The sequence below is a fragment of the Typopeltis vanoorti genome, chromosome 22 (assembly GCF_054136105.1).
Source record: "Typopeltis vanoorti isolate ZY-2024b chromosome 22, IOZ_Tvanoo_1.0, whole genome shotgun sequence".
Taxonomy (NCBI): domain Eukaryota; kingdom Metazoa; phylum Arthropoda; class Arachnida; order Uropygi; family Thelyphonidae; genus Typopeltis; species Typopeltis vanoorti.
The window spans coordinates 90,717,690-90,740,200 of NC_143570.1; the positions used below are offsets into that span (position 1 = coordinate 90,717,690).

At 36.4% G+C, this 22,511-nt stretch overlaps 1 protein-coding gene across 5 annotated transcripts in view; it reads left to right on the forward strand.

The window, feature by feature from the left end:
• The first annotated feature begins 1,215 nt into the window (after positions 1 to 1,215).
• The window catches only part of LOC150094563 (calaxin-like), a 157,683-nt gene continuing 136,387 nt past the window's right edge, over positions 1,216 to 22,511 (forward strand). The window contains exons 1-2 of one of the 5 annotated variants that reach the window (XM_090411948.1): positions 1,216 to 1,635; positions 9,415 to 9,546. In XM_090411948.1, coding sequence (XP_090268074.1) covers positions 1,569 to 1,635; positions 9,415 to 9,546 — 199 coding nt within the window. In that variant the 5' untranslated portion in view covers positions 1,216 to 1,568. Of the gene's footprint in view, positions 1,636 to 5,076; positions 5,954 to 8,097; positions 8,139 to 9,414; positions 9,547 to 22,511 lie in introns of those variants that run through there. The other 4 variants (XM_090411947.1, XM_090411949.1, XM_090411951.1 and 1 more) reach the window with 4 other exon arrangements.

The following is a 22,511-nucleotide window of genomic DNA, read 5'->3' on the forward strand; positions in this document are numbered from 1 at the left end:
TGTAAAACACATTTCCTAGGAAATGTATGCTGTTATTACTTTATGGTGGGAGGTCACTACCCAGACCGGTTTCAGCCTTTATTGGGGCTTCATCAGTGAGTAGCTAGACCAAATTAATGCCAAAGGGTATAGCGAAAAGAACTTATATACTCTGCTATACGAGTTGTCAAAAATGTGCACCCATTACTGCAAGTAGTCCAAGTACTACATACTTGGACTACTTGCATTAGCTCACGCTAGTAGTCGCCGATACTTTTATAGTTTATTATACTATATTCAGCATGAAACTCTCTGATTCCAATCTTTGAGTTTCTTATTCGGTTTTAAAACAAATGTGGGATTTAATATCCCCTTAATTTAAACAATGTTTATATCGCCGAAATGAAGTCTATTGGCTCTTTATATTTAAGTAACTTAATGGGTGCACCTTTTTGACAACTCGTATAGAAGAGTATATAAATTCTTTTCGCTATACCCTTTGGTATTTATTTGGTCTATCTACTCACTGATGAAGCTTCAATAAAAGCGCTGTAGCCAATGAAGTTCTAACTGAGGCTCGGCTATTGCTAATATGAGTTCGCTCTCTTAAGGTTTTTGTCTTAAGGGAGCAATTTGAGTCTCTGGGGGAAGTGTTTTCCGGCCTGGCCCGGTGAGGGGCTTTGTCAGTGAATGCTTTTCTTCAGAATATGAGCGGTTCTTCTCGGTGGTGGTGGTGGTGGTGGTGGGTGGAAGGCCATCACTGAGCGGTGCCAACGCTGAGATGGACGGTCTTTCGCCCACTATTGAGTGGGCTAGGGATCGTCCGAATTTTTAGAGACGGCTTTACTTAGACATAAGGCTGAAGCCGGTCTGGGTAGTGACCTCCCACCATAATGTAATAACAGCATACATTTCCTAGGAAATGTGTTTTACATTATGGAAAATACCAAGAATAGCGATTAGAACTTTATCACCTTTGCTGCGAGTTGCCCGAGTTTGTACTACGTACTTGGACTACTTGCATTAGCTCACCCTAGTAGTCGTCGATACTTCTATAGTTTTATTATATTATATTCTGCCTGAAACTCTCTGATTGCAATCTTTGAGTTTCTTATTCGGTTTTAAAACAATGTGGGATTTAATATCCCCTTAATTTAAACCATATCAGTAACGTTGTTGTGTATTATTATTACACCACACCTGCAAGCACTCATCACTGGAGGGCACCACGCAACCTCTATCTGTATAATTATAATAACGCTTCTCTCGTTTTACTTGTCTAAAATTTTGTACTGACTATTCGCGGGTGTAATTAAGTTTTGATTTTTTGTAACTTAACGACGCTGATATTGTCTTCAGCTACTTGTCACTATGAGACATCTTTAATTTAATAGATTAGTGCGTTCATTTGTGTATCTGTCTTTGATTAATATTATATGGCCGTTTAATTATGTGAAAATTCGATAATACGAACAGGAGAAAAGTAGAAATCGATAATGCAGTATAGAAAAAGATAATTTGAAATTCGTTTCATGCCAAACATCTTGTTTTCATAAAATTATCAAATTTTATCAATTATCGCGTAGAAAATGTCCAGAAGCTCCGGACCGAAAGACGAAGCAAAACTATTAGAAAACTTATTGCGTCGAACACATTGTAAGTTAAACTCTTGCTTCGATACATGATTGCACAATTTGTGGAAAGCGTCTTAAAACTATACCAGATCACAAAACCGGGAGGATGGCTAGGTTTAGTAATTGTTATATTTGAACATATAATTCTGTGAATGTGTATTCATGAAAATGTTATTGCTAATATTAATACTTGGCACTTTAGTCGAATCTCAGGACTCATCCTAGTTGACTGTCCCCTTAAACTCCAACTACTTCAGTCTTCCCATTGTTTATTCCTTCTGTTGTTGATTTTGTATTTGTTCTGAGTTTTTTTTTTTTTTTTTTCCCTCCCAACTGAGAATGAGTTTGCTGGTCTCACATGGAGGGTTTTCCTCTCCCACTAAGAAAGCTCCATAGTGGGAGAGGAAAACCCTCCATGTGAGACCAGTAAACTCATTCTCAGTTGGGAGGGAAAAAAAAAAAAAAAAAAAAAAAAAACACCTTTTTTAAGATATTCCTCTCATAATAAAATATGAGCACGGCCCACTTTCAAACAGGACATTCACATTGTATTCTCCTTCTGACTGTTCTGTGGAGGTTCTAATGTAAGAATGTGTGTGTGTAGTTCATTCTGTTTAGGGATGTATGATTTATTCTGTGTAGTTTATTCTGTTTATGTATGTGTGTATTTCATTCTGTCTAAAGCTTCATTCTTAGTTATGAAAGTATTTTACTTTCATGTTAATAAAGTTACTTTTAATATCTTAAAAGTAACTTTATTTTCTTTTATTTATTTATTTTTGCTTGTTTCATTAAATCTTTTCTCTGCTATCGACTTTCTTCATTTAGCACAAAGAAGAAATGCATTTCTGAATTAAATTATAATAATTCCATGTACAAGAGCTTGTAGTACTGATGCATTATAAATTGTATGTCAGTACTCTGCATGGGCAAGAAGTCAAAATTTGTTAATGTTGAAATTAAAAGTTTTAAATCTCCTTGCATAGAGCCTGCTTTTCTTACTCACACCTTTCCTGCAAAGCTTCCAGAGATATTCTCTTTCTACTCTTGTCTTGACTTTGGATACAATTGAATTTACCCTTGTGAGACAAAAAGAGAATATCAGGTGGACTGTATCCCAAAGTATAACACCTTGAATTTATAAATATTAAAACTACAACCCCACTTATCTGTTCAAGCTTAAAGTCTATTCAAATCTTCCTGTAGAGGATTAACATCGGCATTACTCATGATAATTCTACCTAACTTTGCATCATCACAAATATTTGAAGTTCCCCAGTCAATCCAGATGAAATATCTTTAACAAGCAAGTTAAACAGTGGGGCCTAAGAACAGAACCCTGAGGCACACACTAGTCGCCTTCCTTTTCTGAGACAGCTTTGTCATACACAACTTGCTGGTATTCATTCAAGGAGCCAATCCCTGATCTGTCTAATCAATATGCTATTTCTATTTTCTGCAGCTTGTACACCAATTTATCATGTGGTAATCTATTGAATGCTTTTTCACACTCCAAGAATGTCACTGTACATGACTTTCCCTTATTCAACACATTTGTCACCATATCATAAAACATAAGCAGATTGCTAAAACATGACCTACCCTTCACAAATCCATTCTGACCATCATAAAGAATGCCATGTCAATGAACCCAATTTTGTATTCTGTTTCTAACCAATTTTCCAACAATTTAATCGCAACTATAGTTATACAGACCAGTCTATAATTGGAAACTTCTGTTCTCAAACCATGCTTGTGGACAAGTGTTATTTTGCCTTCTTTCCACTCCTTAGGATCCTTCCTCACTTCAAGACTTTCATTAAATAACCAGGACAAGGGCATGGCTAAGTCTTTTGCATGTTCTTTACAAATACATGGTGATACGTCATGCATTCCCACAGCCTTATTAACATCTGACCCGAGCGACACTTGATACCCTCTGATTCTTTCACTTTTGATTCTCCTAATTCTTGTCTTCCTTCTAAATGTTGCACATCATCATTCACACCACCATGATATACACTGATAAAATGTTCATTAAATAATTCCACTATATAATTTGCTATGGTTTCTCTGCTACCATAACTATCCATCAACATCAACCTGCCATAATTATTTTTCCTCTTGCTTGCCACATAGCAGAAAAATTCCCTTGGATTAGCTTTGACCTGACTGGCCAATTTCTCTTATATTCTACATTATCTTTCTTAATTATGCTTGTCACTTTTCTGCCCTACACTTTGTATTCTTTATGCATCTGTTCACTGCAAACTGTCTTGTACTTCTTCCATAACAACTTCATTTGTAACACTGCTTGCTTGATTTCATCATCCATTCATCCCACTCTTGGTATGCAGTTATGCATTACTTGTGTTAGATATTGCCTTATCATTTCCCATGCACTGTCAATATCTTTTCTAAACAATTCATCAACCCATGTATTGATGCTAGTTGACTACGGAGCTTCTGAATCTTCTCTTCAACTGAATGCACCAAATCATCAGTTACTAAAGATGGTCTCCCGCTTCGTTCATCATCATGCACACCTGTCCTTCCTTCATTTAAAAGTCTTACCCATCTTCGTACCATTGAATCACTCATTGCATGTTCTCCATAAAACTCAATGATTTGCCGATGAATTTCAGTTGCATTTACATTCCTCGCATTCAAGAAATGAATAACTGACCTAATTTTACATGTGGCAGGCGATTCGATTTTCTTAGACATTATAAACACACACCAATAAGCGTATGCACTGTGAGAATGTCTGAAAATGGCACCAATGCATTGCTAAGGAAGCAACAAACTCAGCACACATGAGCACCATTGCGATTGCAGCGCTGCAGTGAAAATATTTAAAAATGGAACTTACTTTCTGGACGTCCCTTGTATATTGTAGTAATTCCCTTGCATTGTTGAACTCTTTCTTGCAGAGTTTTCTCCTTCATGTTATTTCTTCCATTTTTTGAGTCTCTCTAAATTTCCTATTCTATAGCAACATGTATATCCCCCTTTTTAGGTGGATTTTTCAACATTAATGAGCAGCTGTTAGATTTGTTCGTTAAGTTCTTATGCTAATTATTCTATTTTGCTAAATTATGCTAATTTAATTCTTATGCCAAACAGGGATCCAAACAGTGAAGTCATCCTTTTTGGGAACATCACTGTTCATAACTGAAGACTATCTTCTCTTCTCCAATTCCACTGATCAGGCTGGATGGGATGTTGAGGTACTAGCTGTTAGTAGCGACCTAACACAGTGTCCATCTATTCATGAGAGTACCACGTAATCCTTAGTATCCCACTAACTCCCTTGAGATTTTTTAACCTGTTCTCTTTCTAAATATATTGTGTATGAATAAATATATTCAGCTCTCCTCTCTTCTTCCTAATTCAGACCACAGCCATATGAGTTTTTTTTTTACTGTAGAACATGATTCCATCAATTTCAACTTGGTTGAAAAACAAGATTCCCATCACGACAAGATATCTCTTGTCGTGATGGGAATCAAACTTAGGGTTTTTCATTTTAGGGGTGCAATGTACTGTTGTTCTTCCAATTGTGATTCCTTTGTTGCCTGTTATTTTCCCTCAAACTATAGAGTGTTGTGCATATCTCAGTTCCGTACAAATGCCTTCACTGAAGATTCAGACTCAATTTCTCTGGATGATTCTTCATATAATTTAAGATCCTCCATGTGTAACAAATGTGATATTTTCCCTTCTTGCTTTGATGTGTGATATTCAACTTTAGTTTTCTTTAGAATTATGGTTAGAAGAATCAGTGCTAGGAGTTCCACATGGTCATGATGGCTGTTAGGTTTCTGATGTTTTTACACACTTCAAAAATTTCTAGACATTTTCTGATCCAACTGTGTGGCAAAGATGCTGAAAGTTTTTTCACTTGATTATACTATAAATTAAAGATGTCAGGAAATTATATTCTTGGTTGGTTTAATCCTTTATCCAAGTGTAAGCAAACAAAGTTTGCATATGAAGTATCCTTAACTGGGCTAGTTGTATATAGAGGCTAATGACTTCACATCAATTGCCTTAGTATCCCATGATGCAAAGCACACATCCTTTTGTGTGTGTGTAATGCTATGCATTGTGGGAAGGGCCACTACCCAGACCAGTTTTGACCTTTATTGAGATATGTTAAAGCGTAGGGGATACCTCTCCAAAAACTACGAGTGATCTACAAGATCACTCGAAATCTCAGTGAGTCACCCTAAAGGATCGCCACTAAACTTATCACTCCAAGACAGGAATCTCAGCAGTGGCTCCACTCAATGACAGACAAAGGCCTCCAACAAAGAGAGAGCCTATCTACTCTCCAGGTAAGCAAAACCCACAGACAAACATTATTAAATCATCAGTGTGAGCCAGACTCAGAAGGAATGTAAAGATTGAAATAATGCAAATTTCATATATTTATAATATACAAGTAGCGAAAAGATGCCAAGAAATTATATATTTATATTATACAAGTAGCGAAAAGATGCCAAGAAATTATATTCTTGGTCCTTTATCCAAGTGTTAGCAAACAGTTTCTACGTGAAGTATCTTTACATAAGGGCTACTTGCACTAGGTCAAGTTCCAAAGCAGTGGAAGGAGGGCAAGATTTGCCTCTTCATAAGGTAGGTGATAGAACTCGGGCATCAAATTATAGGCCTATCTGTGTGTCAGATGTTGTTGTGGCTAAGTTGTTGGAGAAGCTGGTGAGAACTAGGATCCAGAATTGGGTTGACAACAATGGTATTATCTTTGATGAACAGCATGGATTTGCTAAAGGGAGGTCATGCTTTAGTAATCTGCTTACTTATTACATAAGGTGACAAATTCCTTGAACAGAGAAGAGGGATGCACGTATTATTATTATTATTCAGGCCTCCATGGGGTCAAAAGACTCATTGCGGGAGTTCCTTCCTAGGAAACACAAAGTCTATCATACCACTCCTTTAACTCATCGACCGTTCTTGCTCTCACCACTATCAGGCAATGTATTCCACGGTTCCACCACCCTCCGTGCAAAAAACCACTCCTCACCCTCTTGCTCACAGCTTCTTTCATGCTTTCCAGGGATGGCCCCTTGTCATCACTCCTTCCTGCTGTTCCACCATGCCAAAGAACTCCCCAGCGCCAACCCTGTAACCACCTCTCAACAGTTTAAAAATCTCGATCATATCACCTCTCCTTCTATCTACCAAACTCTGCAGTCCACATTCCCTCAGCCAATCCACATAATTAACATTGTACAGTCCTGAAACCATCTTTGTTATCTGCCTCTGCACCCTTTCCACAGTTAATTTATCCCTTCAAATCCTGGGGACCAAATTTGAGAACAATAGTCTAAGCGTGGTCTGATCAGGGTCTTATACAACAGAATGATAACTCTTCTATCTCTGCAGGTCAACATCCTTCTCAGTATTGCAGCAATCCTCTGGGTTACCTCCACTGCCTTTGCAATATGCTTCCTGAATTTCAGTTTTCTATCACTCATTACCCCCAGATCTCTTGTCTCCCCTACTTCCTCCAATACAGCTCCTCTGGTTGAGTATGCAGCCTCCTATCGATGTATCCCAAATTTCAAGACTTTACATTTTGCTGCATTAAACCGATACCCCCATTCATTTGCCCATCTGTCTAGTTTATTCAAATCCTCTTGCAGGGCCGCCATATCTGTACTATTACTAATAACCCTTCCCAACTGCACATCATCTGCAAACAACTGAATACCAGGCTCTGAAATCTGTTGACAATGGCATTGATATAAAGGTTTAACAAAACAGGTCCCAGTGCCGAGCCCTGTGGAGTCCCACTTGTAACCTTCTGCTTCCTTGATATTGCCCCACCATACACAACTCTCTGATACCTATCAGACAGCCAATCCTGAATCCAGTCGACTGACATCTAAACCCACGTGCTGTAACTTAAATATCAGCTTATCATGTGGCACCCTGTCAAATGCCTTTGCAAAATCCCCCAAAAAATTACAGTGTATGCTTTTCCCTCATCAACTGCTCTTGTCACTTTATTATAAAAGACAATCATATTACTAAAGCAAGAGCGCCCTTAGCCAATCCATGTTGGCTCTCACAGATAACATTACCCTCATCTGGTCAACGCTGTAAATGGTCCCTCACTAATTTCTGATCTTAGTATTTCAACGAGTTTAAGGCATATGATGAGCTGTGTGTATGACAAAAGGACCTACTAGATGAGTCTTTGACTCCATGGGGTCTTGGGATAATAATAATAATAATATCTTCTGATCAGTGGGAGACAACAATATAATTTCTTGGCATCTTAAATTTATATATGCAGCAAAGAGTTGAATTTTTTCTAGTATTCAATACATTCCATGTATAAGTTGGCTTTTCATGTTTTCTAACTTTTCAAAATCATTTTGTCACATAAATTGGTCTTTTATCTGCTGGATTTTCTGCAACACCCTTTATGTTCAATAGGTAGAAGTTGGTGTCGGATAAATATTGACTAATCGAAGTTGCTAGAAAAATCCAGTGAGTATCTTAAATGTTGTTGGTAGGCAAGTTATTATTATTATAATTTTTTTTTTGGATGAACTTTTTTTTGTTGTTGTTTTTTTCTAGGAGATTTTTATGCACCTTGTTCAAGTATGTTGGGGGCTCTTGTTCAGAGCCTTACCATACTTGAACTATTTCTAGGCATGATCTGACAGAGCAAGTTGCAGCAGGATTGTTTCTTACTTGTCAAGAATACTTTTGATGTTAACACATCAAAAGTATCTCCCCTGATATCCTACTGTATCTGATGGCCTGCTTAGGGAACTGCTTTACTGCACACTTAAATGGAAGAGTGCCTGAAGTAACTTAATTGCTTATGCTAGAGTGTCATTGTTGAAAACAATCATGTGATCAATGTGTTGAATATCTCGTTTGGATAAATTATTATTATCACATGACACTTCCATGGGATCTCAGGACTCATTTCTGGAGATCACTGTACCCTGTGCAACACTATATAATCCACTGTCTTCCCTAAACCAATTACTAAATGCTGTCATAGTATTTTTATCTGTTAATTGCATGTATTTGTACTGATTTACTTGTTTTACAAGAGGTGAAACTAGAGTTCCTAAGAGAAAATCACTGTTATCTCCAAATGAGACCGACTGAATCAACTTCATAGAACCGAATCCAGATCTACTCTAATTGCAGTATATGTGTTCTGTTGTTATTCCAGCTTAATGCTTTAAATTGAAAGAATTTGAGGCATTATATAACATACCTGCAACAGAAATAATTTACTAGGCAAGCAAGATATTCAATAAAACGTATTTGCAAAGTTAATGCAAAGAGGGAGTTTCAATTTACGTGCTGAGTTGATAACAGTAATGTATAAATTCAATTGAAATGATACAACATATCATTTCAGTTTAATTTATCCACAAGATTTGATTTGTTGATGACAGTAGTGCATAAATTAAATTGAAATGATACAACCTATCCACAAGATTTGGTTTACCATTTTACTATGATGTTATAGGCAGACACAGTCAATGCAATGTTCAAGGCCAGCCTAGTGTATAGTGCACTTCACATCTTCTTCAGTTCTGGTGTTTTATGCTTCTCTTTATTCAGGATATGTTATTTAATGAATGTATAATTAGTATTTTATCAAGTACACTTAACTAAGCATTATAGTTAATGAAAATTGTGAACTTAACCATTTTTAGTTGATGTTGAGGTATATATATATATATATATATATATATATATATAGATAGATAGATGATTTGGTAATTTATTCTTACAGTTAGCAAAGCAGAAATTGAATCCCTAGTTAAGAAGTTTAAGCATCTGACAAAAACTGCTATGGATAAGACTTTATTTAATGCCATACTCCATAACTGTTTCAATATGACAGATGATTTCTTTATGGACAGAGGTGAGCACTGCTTATTTCAAAATGTTAAATCTAATGTAACTGTTGAGATACAAGTGTTTTGATTTATTTATATATTACAAACACGTCAACAGTAATTTGAAGCTAGAAAAATTATTACATGTTTGTAATTAGTGCTTACCTTTTACTCTTGTTACAGTAGTATCAACAGAGTGCATATGCAAAATAAAAAAAATGCAGTTGACTGCAGTTATAATACTGTAATCATTAATAGTTATAATTAATAGTTAACTCATTAACTATTAATAATTATTAAAGGATAAGTACAATACAATTGACTCTTACTATAGAAAACTGGTGAAGACTGAAGGAATAGTTCGTTATAGTGAGTAGTTCACTATAGTCAACTTCATTTAGCCTAGCATTGTGCTTATAGGATTCTGTTCAGGGCTTTTTGCAGAAAGGTGGTAGTGGTTCTGCTTTATGAAGCCTTAATCAGACCACATCTGTACTAGTGTGCTTGAATCCAATTGCTCACTAGAATCTGGATAAGTACAATACAATTGACTCTTACTATAGAAAACTGGTGAAGTTTTCTATAGTAAGAGTCAATTGAAGAAGGCACAGAGACAGTTGACAAAGACAGTTCAGGATTGTTGAAGTGTTGAACTCTGAGGATAGATTGAAGCATATGGTTTGCATTTAGGGGACACATAGCCAAAATTGTGAAGACAACACAAAGCCTTCTGGGAATGATGTGGAGGACACTGACGTGTAGAAGTGGGGAGATTCTTGTTCTGTTGTACAAGGCTTTGATTATCATGGGGAGTTGAGTAAACTAGATGTTAATAAGGTTGTGGGACTTGATAATATATCGCCACGTATTCTCAGGGATGTGCCAAGGAGTTGACACCTGCCTTGACATATTTTTTTAATATGAGTCTTGCACTCGGTCAAGTTCCTAAGGAGTGGAAAGAGAGCAAGATTGTGCCACTTCATAAAGGAGGTGATTGAACGCAAGCATCAAACTATAGGCCTATCTGTTTGTCAGGTGTTGTGGTTAAGTTGTTGGAGAAGCTTGTGAGAACTAGGATCCAGAGTTGGGTTGACAACAATGGTTTTATCTTTGATGGACAGCATGGATTTGCTAAAGGGAGGTCATGTTTTAGTAATCTACTTATTACAATAAAGTGACTGCTTCCTTAGACAGAGGATATGTATACTCAGTAATATACTTGGATTTTGCAAAGGCTTTTGATAGAGTACCTCATGATAAGTTGACAGTCAAACTAGAGCGGATGGGGTTGGATATTAGACTAGTGCATTGGATTGGAGGCTGGCTATCTGATAGGTATCAACAAGTTGTGTATGGGTAAGCTATATCCAGGAAAAGGAAAGTTACTAGTGGAGTGCCTCAGGGGTCTGTTTTAGGGCCATTACTGTTTAACTTGTATATTAATGATATTGGTGAAGATTTGGGTGGAGATATTCAGTTGTTTGCAGATGATGCAAAGTTAGGATGAACCATGATGAGTAGTGAAGATGTTGTGGCCTTACAAGAAGACTTGAATAAATTGAGTGATTAGGCACGGAAATGAGGATGTGAGTTCAGTGTTGCAAAATGTAAGGTTTTAAAATTTGGAAAACAAAGATGGGATGCAGAATTTATATAATTAATAAGAGATCTGGGGGTGATAGTGGATAAGGATCTGAAATTTAGGGGACATATAGCCAAAATTGTGTAGACAACACAAAGGCTTTTTGGAATGATGCGGAGGACACTGACGTGTAGAAGTAGGGAGATTTGTGTTCTGTTGTATAAGGTTTTGATTAGGCTACACATGGACTATTGTGCCCAGATTTGGTCACCTGGTTTTCAGAAGGATGAAGAGATGTTGGAAAGGGTCCAAAGGCGACTGACTAAGGTAGTTTCTGATCTCTGGAATGTCGAGTATGAGGAAAGATTGAGAAGATGTGATTTGCAGAGTCTGGTGGACAGGAAGAAAAGGCGAGATATGATAGAGACCTACAAGTTGGTAAGGGGTTGTTATAGGATCAGTGCTATAGAAGTTCTACATAAAATAGTGGGAGTTTTAATAATGGAATACTGTGAGCAGACATATAAATACAAAATTAATAATGGAAAAACTCACATAAAAAGATTATTTAATGATATAATTTTCGCCTGTGTGTCACAGGAAAACAATAACTGAAAATTCCAAAAAGTGCCAACTAATTAGCTAGTATAAGATAACTAAAAAGGTAAATAAATTTCCTAACAAAAAAAAAATTATATATACAATAAAAAGTTAGGAAAGATAGCTGATTTATAAAGTACTATCTCCCATAAAGGGGATATACATAAACCATTGGATCTGTTTAAGTTAGGAAAGTGAAGTAAAGTTTCACATGTTTCTTTATAAAGACGTTCCATGTGGAACTGACTTTTGTGAAGGACTCTTGTCTTTTTCCAATTAACTCTATGTGTAGTGATGATGGCATGTTCTACAAGTCTAGACTGTTCAGGTTCAAGGTATTGAATATAAGACTGGTGTTCTTTTAGCCAAATAGAGGCAGATCTTCCTGTTTATCCGAAATAAGATAATCCACAAGAGCAAGGAATCAAGTAGAGCAAGTATGGAGGTATAAAAGTCTTACAGTGGCTGCACTATAGTTCAGAAGGCCTGGACAAAGGGACAAATTCCAGATGATGGGAGTAGAGCTCTCATAGTACCCATATACAAAAAGGGAAATAAAATTGAATGTGATAGTTACAGAGGTATTTCTCTGCTGAGTGTTCCTAGTAAGATATATGCAAGTGTACTTGAGAAATGGTGAGAAGAATTGTGGAAGAGAAGCTTGATGAAGAATAAGCTGGATTGGGCCAAATAGAGGCTCTCCAGATCAGATTTTCAGTTTACAACAGATAGTTGAGAAATCATGGGAAATATAACAAAGATCTGTATTTAAGTTTTGTAGATCTGGAAAAGGCATATGACAAGGTGCCAAGAGAGAAGCTATCCAAAACGCTACATTTATATGGTGTCAATGGGGCATTGTATCGAGCAATACTTAGTCTTTATTTGAGTTGTAAGTCAGCAGTTAGAATTGAAGGAAGTACAGGAAGGTGGTTTAATGTTAAACCTGGTGTGAGACAAGGATGTGCATTATCCCCACTGTTATTCATTATCTATATGGATCACATTATGAAGGAAAGTGGTATTAAACCAGATATCAGAATTGTAGATGTTAATGTCAGCTCTTTACTTTATGTGGATGAAGTTATACTTCTAAATAAATCTGCTACAAGTCTGCTAGATTCCCTGACTAAAGTGAATAACTGTTGTAATATGCCATAGTATTCAACACAAAATACGAGGCGAATCTTCTTGAATGGCAGGCAGTCTCAAGTAGAGTGATGTGGGCAAATATCAGAATGGATAATTGGATAATGAGACTTATTTGTGCCTATGGTCCCACAGAAGGTTCTGCTAAGGTAGAAGTGGAGGAATTTTTTCATGCTTTAGATAAAGCAACTGACACAATGAAAAAGGAAAAGTTGGTCCTTGTTGGGGATCTAAATAGCAGAGTAGGAAATGATTGTCAGGCATACAAAAATATTTTGGGAAAATTTGGAGAAAAGAGCAAAGCTAATAATAATTGCAAATACCTGTTGGATTTCTGCTCAGGACATGGACTAGTTATTACTAATACCATGTTCCAACATAAAAATGTGCACAAATTCACATGGAGAGAAGAGGCAAGGAATAAGAAACGTCAACAGGGATCTAAATAGCAGAGTAGGAAATGATTGTCAGGCATACAAAAATATTTTGGGAAAATTTGGAGAAAAGAGCAAAGCTAATAATAATTGCAAATACCTGTTGGATTTCTGCTCAGGACATGGACTAGTTATTACTAATACCATGTTCCAACATAAAAATGTGCACAAATTCACATGGAGAGAAGAGGCAAGGAATAAGAAACGTCTCATTGACTATGTTATTGTTGATAGTGATGTTTTCTCTCTGGTGCAGGACACCAGAGCGTACAGAGGATTTGAAATTGGAAGTGAACACTATTTAGTCTTGAGCAGGATAAAATTGAATTTCATATTGAAAAGAATAACATGTAAGAAAGTTTTAAAACGAATAAAAGTTGAGCAGCTGTCAGATGAGAACTGTAGACTAAAATACACAAAGATTATTGAAAAAAAAATGAAAGGGTTTGAGAACAGGAACCAAACCTTGAAGATTCAGTGGCAAGCCTTGAAGAAAACCCTGATTGATTCAGCTTGAAGAATAGTTCAGAAGGCCTGGACAGAGGGATGAATTCCAGATGTTTGGAGTAGAGCTCTCATAGTACCCATATATTAAAAAGGGAAATAAAACTGAATGTGAGAATTACAGAGGTATTTCCCTATTGAGTGGTTCTGGCAAGAATTATGCTAGTATACTTGAGAAACGGTTGAGAAGAATTGTGGAAGAAAAGCTTGGTGAAGAACAAGCTGGATTCAGGCCAAATAGAGGCTGTCAGGATCAGATCTTCACTTTACGACAAATAGTTGAGAAAGCATGGGAATATAACAAAGATCTATATTTAAGTTTTGTCGATCTGGAAAAGGCATATGACAAGGTGCCAAGAGAGAAGCTATTCAATACGCTACAGTTATATGGTGTCAATGGGGCATTATATCAAGCAATACTTGGTCTTTATTTGAGTTGCAAGTCAGCAGTTAGAATTGAAGGAAGTACAGGAAGATGGTTTAATGTTAAATCTGGCGTGAGACAAGGATGTACATTATCCCCTCTGTTATTCATTATCTATATGGATCACATTATGAAGGAAAGTGATATTCAACATGATATCAGAATTGGAGATGTCTCTTTGCTTTATGCGGATTGATGTTATACTTATAAATAAATCCACTACGAGTTTGCAAGTTTCCCTGACTAAATTGAATACCTGTTGTAATAGACATGGCATGAAGGTCAGCAATAAAAAGACAAAGACAATGAAAATAGGTAGAATCATTGAAAATATCAACTGTGTTGTGAATGGAGAATCTGTGGAACAAGTAAAACATTTCAGCTACTTAGGCACGATTTTTAGTGAAGATGGTAAATTAAATATGGAAATAGACAACGGAATCAACAAAGCTGGTATGGTAGGAAGTCAATTGAATAAATTCATATGGAATAAGAGAGAAATTAGTTAGAACACTAAATTAGCTGTAGACAAGACAGTGTTCAAACCAGTTTTAACTTATGGATCTGAGAGGTGGGTCAGAAGTAAAACACTTGACGAAAGACTAGAGACTGCAGATATGAGAATCCTGAGAAAGATTAGAGGCGTGAACAGATGGCATCAATGGCAATATCATATTAAAAACGAGGATATTAGGAAAGAACTAAACATTGTCAGCATCCAGGAATGCATTAGCAGAGCTAATCTCAGGTGGTATGGTCACTTAAACAGAATGGGCGAGGAAAGATTAGCAAAACAAGTGTTCTCTGCCAGGTTGGCTGGAAAAGGACCCAGAGGAAGACCAAGATATAGGTGGATTGATATGGTACAAAGTGCCTTAGACAATAGAAATATAAGATCTGATAATGTTGGAGTCTTGACAAGTAACAGACTGATTTGGAGGAAAATTGTAAATAGGAAGTTAGTAATGATGTAAATTTTTCATGTAGTACTATCATATCCTGTACACCCTTTGAGGGTACATGTCAGGAATTTTGATGATGATGATGATATATTTGGTATGAAGGTCAGCATTAAAAGGACAAATACAATGAAAATAGGCAGAAACATTGAAAATATTAACTGCATTTTTAATGGAGAACCTATAGAAGAAGTAAAACATTTCAGCTATCTAGGCACGATTTTTACTGAAGATAGTAAATTAAATATGGAAATGGACAACAGAATTTACAAAGCTGGTATGGTAGGAAGTTAACTGAATAAATTTAAATAGAATAAGAGACAAATTAGCTATATACAAGACAGTATTCAAGCCAGTTTTAAGTTATGGATCTGAGAGCTGGGTCAGAAGTAAAACACTTGACCAAAGACTAGAGACCGCAGAAGAATTGTCCTATTCCTAGGGATGAAAAACCCAAGTTTCCAGGTGAAAAAACCCTCTACTGCCATGTGCCTGGCTAACTCACCTTCAGTCGAAAGAGATCAGATAAAGATATATCTCACATCACAAATGGGAATCGAACCCATGTTTTTGTGACCAAAGAGCTTTGTCTACACCGACGGAGGCTCTACTATGCTATGAATTATTGATTTCACAAAATATTCATAAGGCACGACAATGATAAGTTGAGACGGAGATCCAGAATCATGAAATGGCAGAGCTGTGTGAAGAGAAGAGAGTGCAGTTTATGGATGTATGGCATGTATTTGAGGGAAGAATGGAATTATACAGATGTGATAGATTGTATTTGAATAACTTTAGAGTGAGTGAATTGGAGAAACTGTTGCTAGATGAAAGTGCAGTGTGTGATGCAAGTAAGAGATTGGAAGTAGGAGGTGAAGTGAAAGATCAGGAGAGTGTGAGTGCTTGGCCATAGAAACAGTAGTGGCATGAGAGATGAAGCAAAAATGGTAATGCAAGAGGAATAGGGAAATGAGGTCACCCTGTTCCTCTTGCATTCCCATTGTTGGGTGGAAAGGGAGACACTACATAGGGAGAGTGAATGTTGGAAGTAGTGATTGAATGTATGTATGGGGATGATCAGCACAGAAATCGAATAGATCAGGAAATGAGTGGAATAGTTGAGACCGAGCAGATATATGTGGTAAGTGGTGATAAAGGTGATTGGGCAAGGGCCAGTATGGTGGGGGAATCACAACCAACAAGTGGCTTGGGTAGGACTGGTTATAGATCTTGAAGTGAACTGCTGTGTTTATTTACAAATGCCAGGAGTACAGAAATAAGGGAGATTAAATTGTTTCACTAATTGAGTTTAAACATCGAAACAGAGTGCTGCTGGTTAGCAGAGAAATTATGTCCACAAAAGGTGAATATGAAAGAGGGAAATAGTGGCAATGAGTTGGAGGTTGACAGGAAGAGATATTTAGTTGGATGTTGCTGTAGGCCAGGGAATGTGGAGGTTGGTGATGAAAAAAATGTACAATCAACTTGGGTTAGTGAACAAAGGAAGGGTGGTGATTATGAATGGTGATTTTAATTATAGCAGTATAAATTTGGAATGAAGAGAATAAGTGAATAAGGAAAATGAATTTCTCAAGTTCTTGAGAGACAACCATCTCAGGCAGTATGTAAAGGAGGGCACACGAGGATTGAGAATTTTTTATCTGATCATTTCATCAGAGGATGTAATTGTGAGTGGGATTTTGCACTTCCCTCCACTTGGTGAGAATGATTATGAAGTGATCACCTGGACCGTGGCTAGTCATATGAAGACTTCTGTGAGGAAAGGATATATGTGGAAATACAAGCATAGGAGACAGCTTGGAACTATTGCATGAAATGAGGAGTTGAGTGATAAGGAAATAAATGCTGCTTGAGAATTTCCAAAGAAATACATAACAGCATCAATGTGTGAATGTATTCCAAAGATCAAAAGGGAGGTGTAAAATGGATGAATGAGAAGATTAAGCATGAAATCTGGAAGAAGGCACTTTGGAGGCAGCTCATTTACATGAAGAGTATAAAGAGCAGGCCAGGAAGGTGACTCATTTGGTAAGGACGACAAAAGTGCAGTACAAGCAGAAATTATCAAATCAGGCCGAAAAATCCTCATGAATTTTTCAATGTGTCACAAGTAGAAAGAAGAATGATTATGGTAAGATGATATTAATGGATGAAAGTGGGAGATTGGTAACTGCTAGAGAGGACATAGTTCAAGGTATTAAGTGAGCAGTTCATCAGGGTGTTTCATCTTCAGTGTGAAACCAGAATCTGGAGTGTTGAGAATGAAATGAGAGAAGACTTAATGGTGAGTGAGCAAATATTTTGTGAATGACTTTTGTCTTGTTCCACTGAACTCTATGTCTGGTATTGATGGTATGCTCTGCAAGTCTAGACTGTTCAGGTTCAAGGTACTGAATATACGACTTGTGTTCTTCTAACCGGATCAGAGCAGATCTTCCTGTTTGTCCGAAATATGATAACCCACAAAAGCAGTGAATCTGGTAGACACCTGGATAACTACGATGTGGGAGCTTGTCCTTTGGAGACATGAGGAATGCGGAGATTTCTCACTTCATTTCTCACAGACATAGAGTTCAGTGGAACAAGACAAAAGTCATTCACAAAAGTCGGTTCCTAATGGAATGGTTTTACAAAGAAACGTGAAATGTTACTTCACTCCCCTAACCTAAACAGATCCGATGGTCTACGCCCTTGTTGGAGATAGTACTCTATAAATCAGCAAATCTTTCCTAACTTGTAATTGTATACACACACACACACACACATATATATATATATATTTATATATATTTAAAAAATATATATATTTAGGAAATTTAACCTTAATTTTTTTTTTTTTTTTTGAAATAAATTTAGGAAATTTTACCTTAGCTACTTAGGTGGCGCTTTGTGAATATAACAGTTATTGTTTAATTAGCCTTTGCACCTGTACTGATGATGCCTGTGATAATCAGGCAAAAATTCTATGAAAAATTCTACGAATCCAACCGATGGATCAATGAGTTCTTGCAATGTTTAACGCTTATCATCTACGGAGAACTTTTTTACAAGTCATTTCTGCTACTGAAGGAAATGACCAGACTCTTGTGCAATTCTGGAAAACATTCAATATTTATCATGCTATAAAAATATTGCTATGGCATGGGATGAAGTGACCTCTCAATGTATGAGTGGCATATGGAAAAAGACATTAAAAAGGTTTCTGCATGATTTTGGAAGTTTGTAATAGTGGGTCTAGCAAACAATCTGAATCTCGAAGTAAATGATGATGATATAATTCAACTCATAGAAAGTTCCCCTGAAGAGTTGACCAATGAAGAATTGGTTGAACTGGAGGAACAACTGTTGCAGAAGAGAGAAAAGAGAAATAGGAAGAGATAGCTTAACAATTTACAGTGAAGGATCTTACAGAAATGTTCTTTGCAGTTAGCGATTTTTTCAAAATGGCTGAAGACATGGACCCCAATGCTGAATGCTAATTAATAATAGAAACGAAAGTGCATGATGCGGTTGCTTACTATGAACAAATTTATGATGAAAAGAAGAAATGGAATAAGCAAAGTACATTGAACATTTTCATCAAAAAAACAAATGCTACACCAGAAGATCCACAGCATGATCATTTGCACAGGGAAGATAATGGAGATGTGATTGTGGAGGAAGATTTTGGTGATTATTCTCCTGTTTTATAGTGGCAGTAACACACAGTACAGTTTTATAATAAGATTTAAAACTTAAAATGACAGTATACTTATTACGGTTAAGTCCCAAAGTCTGTTAATAAGTCTGTTAATTTAATGTATCGATTTATGCCTGCCGGATGGAACAGAACCCGGACATAAGTCGAGAGATGACTATATTACTACTAATAACAACAGCAATAATAATAACGCTATTTTCTATGTTCTATAGTCTGAAAGTAGCCATATTTCTTGTTTTTCCTTCCAATGTAAAACTCGAAGCCTGGTGTGTTCTGGAATGAAGTGGAAACTCTTCTGTGTTACTTTTGGATTTATTAGGCATGGAAAACTGAGGATTTCATAGCTCATCCAGAAAATTCTGTAAGAACTGTGACCATGATATTTCTGAAACAATAGAAAAATTATCCTAGTTTCATTCCTTTTTAGAAATTTGTACTCTTCCTCATGCAAAACAAACAAATTTGCTGGCGAATGTCCGATTCCCAGATATGAGATATGTCGTCCATAGTGTTTACCTCTAAAGCAGATGTGAGGAGAGTGGAACAGTTTTCTTTGATTTGAAAACTGAGTTTGAAACCTATCTAGTACTATGAGAACATTCATCAGGGCTTTTCAAATGAAAATAAGTTAGTCTCATACTGAGATGATGGTTTTTTCCATCATCTGAGTATGATGGAAGTCGCCTTTTTCAGCAAACAGCAAATAACTGGAAAATAAATACACAATGTACTTGCCTCATAGTTGCTTCTGTCATAATTCCAATCAAAAACAAAATCACAGCCTTAGTTTATTCAGTCATTTTCCTGATTGAGACAACTAAGTTCGGGTAGTCAACTGGAGAGGGGCGCTGCTTTTTTTTGCTAAGTGGCTGTAGATTAGAATCTTCAATACTGGCACGAATGCTTATGAAAATATTTAGCTGGGTGGATGAATTTGGTTCTGTGAATAGCATAGTGCAAGGCCATCACCCAGTTTATTGGAGGCTTTAAAAAAAAAACATGTGTAGTCTTATATCTGATGTTAATTGCATGTAGCATTAACATGTTATAGATTTCCAAGCTTTTGTGGTTGTGGACATAAAAAGAAAAGTGTTTGCACCTAGAGGACACATGTCCTGATGATCCTCCCTATTTTTATTTTATTCCCTCAAAAAAGATACTATTAGCCACTTCGAGAGGAACAATATATTATTCTGTGTGTTATAAAAACAACTTAAACAAATTCCTCTTCAAGAGGAACTGGAATGATTACACTCAGCCATCTGTCTATCAATACTTGTAATCTGGAAAAGGACTGTCTTGATGGCCCTGAAAGGGAATAGTTTTGTTTTCATACTGTTCAAAATTTATATATCTTGATGGATGTGCAGGGAAGACAACAGAAAAACATATTTTTTGTCTTTCCAACATAGTGCAAAGACTTTTCCCCTCGCTGCTAAACTTGGATTTCAACCTTCGACAATTTTCCTTATGCCAGATCTGGAGGATGTGTCGCCTTTTTGCATTTAGGTACAATAACAATCTGCACGATGCTGTAAATGCAAATCAGCAAGTTCAGGAATATAACTACATATAGTAGTTATATATAACTACTATACTATATGTAGTTATCCATTGTAACCTTTCCCCAGCAAAGGGTCGAGTAATTCCATTAGTACAGCATTCACAAGGGAAGACCTGAATATTTATCATGTTCGAGTACAGTCTGCTTTCCCTTATAAGGTTTGAAATCTGCAAGTTATCCACTTTGCGCTTCACAATGCATCAATTTATCCCATACTTTGCTCTTTTTTGGGAATATACTGCTTACATTTCAAGTCTGCCTTTGAATAGCATAAGGCTTTCATTGATTTCACGTCTCTCTCTCTCAGGAATGCATAGTGATCTAAATTTCAGGAATGATTTTCATCCGAAAATCATTCCTAAAAACGCAAATACTTCACAATGAGACTGAATTGTTTTTTAGTCATAATATCACGAAACATTGAGGTGTTCAGAATCCATTCTATAATCATACATGTAGAAATACATTTCGAAAATGGGCTTTTTCATGATGCCTTGCACAATCAAGAGCGCTATAAATGTAAGTGGTATGTTGATATCTATTGGACTTGAAAGTGTAGTGCGAGAATGCGAACTGTACTCAACTTGCTGATGTTGTTGGCAAGCATAAAGGTAAGTCTGTTCCACTATGAAGGAAAGAATATCATCGTCGAAATAGATGGAAGAAGCCTAAAATGGTGCTGTGTCAAAGTTCAGTAGTTCCTGGCTTATCTATGAATGGAAACTGTGGATATGCTGGATGCGTTTAGTGACAATCACTAAACACCTTGCACGAAGGCATGTCTAAACTACATGCAAAATTGCTATCTTCACAGCTAGAAAAATTTCTCTCATCAACATCAGTAGAGTAAGAGCTACTTGAAAGGCGAAGGCTCCAATTTTCTGCATCTCCGAAAATTTTCTTTTGGAGAAACTACCCCAAACTTTGCTTTCTTTTAGGGAATATACTGCTTACATCTCAGTCTGCTTTTGAATGTCATAAAGTGCAGTGCAGCACTTATACATGAATTTTGTTTGTATGGTGGTGGGTGGGGGAAGAAACATTCTGGAGAGGCTGAAAAGTTGGAGCAATTGTCTTTCAAGTAGCTCTTACTCGACCGATGTTGATGAGGGGAAATTTTTCTGGCTATGAAGATAGTGATTTTGCATGTAGTTTAGACTTGTCTTCATGAAGAAGATGAATGATCGTCACTAAATGGGAAAGTATCCGTACTTCAAAACTGATGCTACTGTTGCTACTACTTGCTATCTCAAAAATGAATTGTGTCTTAGATATACTTGTTAATATTCCTTTCTGTTCGAATAACAGGCTATAGCTATATAGCTACAGGCTATGGATACACTGAGAATTTTTTTTACACCTTTCTGATTGATTTACAGATATTGGAAATATTTTATTCTGATATTGCCTTTGTAGGTTGACACTGTTTTTTAAACATTAGTTTCCCCAGTATCATAATTTATAAATTATGATTTATAATTATCATGAAATAATAATAATATTATTATTATTATTATTATTATTCGTGACACCTCCAAGGAGCCCGAAGACTCATCGCAGGAGGACACCCACTGTACAACTCTCCATCGCCACTACTACACAGAACCTCTACTACCAATCACCTACACAATGCCATCTATTGCCCACAACCACCACCACTAGTATTTTTTGTCTGTAAATTGTGTGTGTTCTGAAGGGCCGATTTGTATGCGGGATGAAAAACCTGAATTTCCAGGAGGAAAAAACCCTGCTACCTCCTGCTACCTATAAATGCAAAAATATACAAAATTTGCTGATTTATAATAATCACAATTTAATTTAAGTATTGGAATATTAAAAGTTATCTGATATAATTACTTTGGAAAAATCACAAATTCAAACAAAAAGAAGTTCACATATGTTACCTAGCAGTGTGTGTGTGTGTGTGTGTGTGTGTGAGTGAGAGAGAGAGAGAGAGAGAGAGAGAGAGATAGTTTGGGGGTGGTTAGCCATCAAAGGCAAAATACAATTTTAATTCTATTATTAAAATTTTCTAAATAAAATAATTTTGT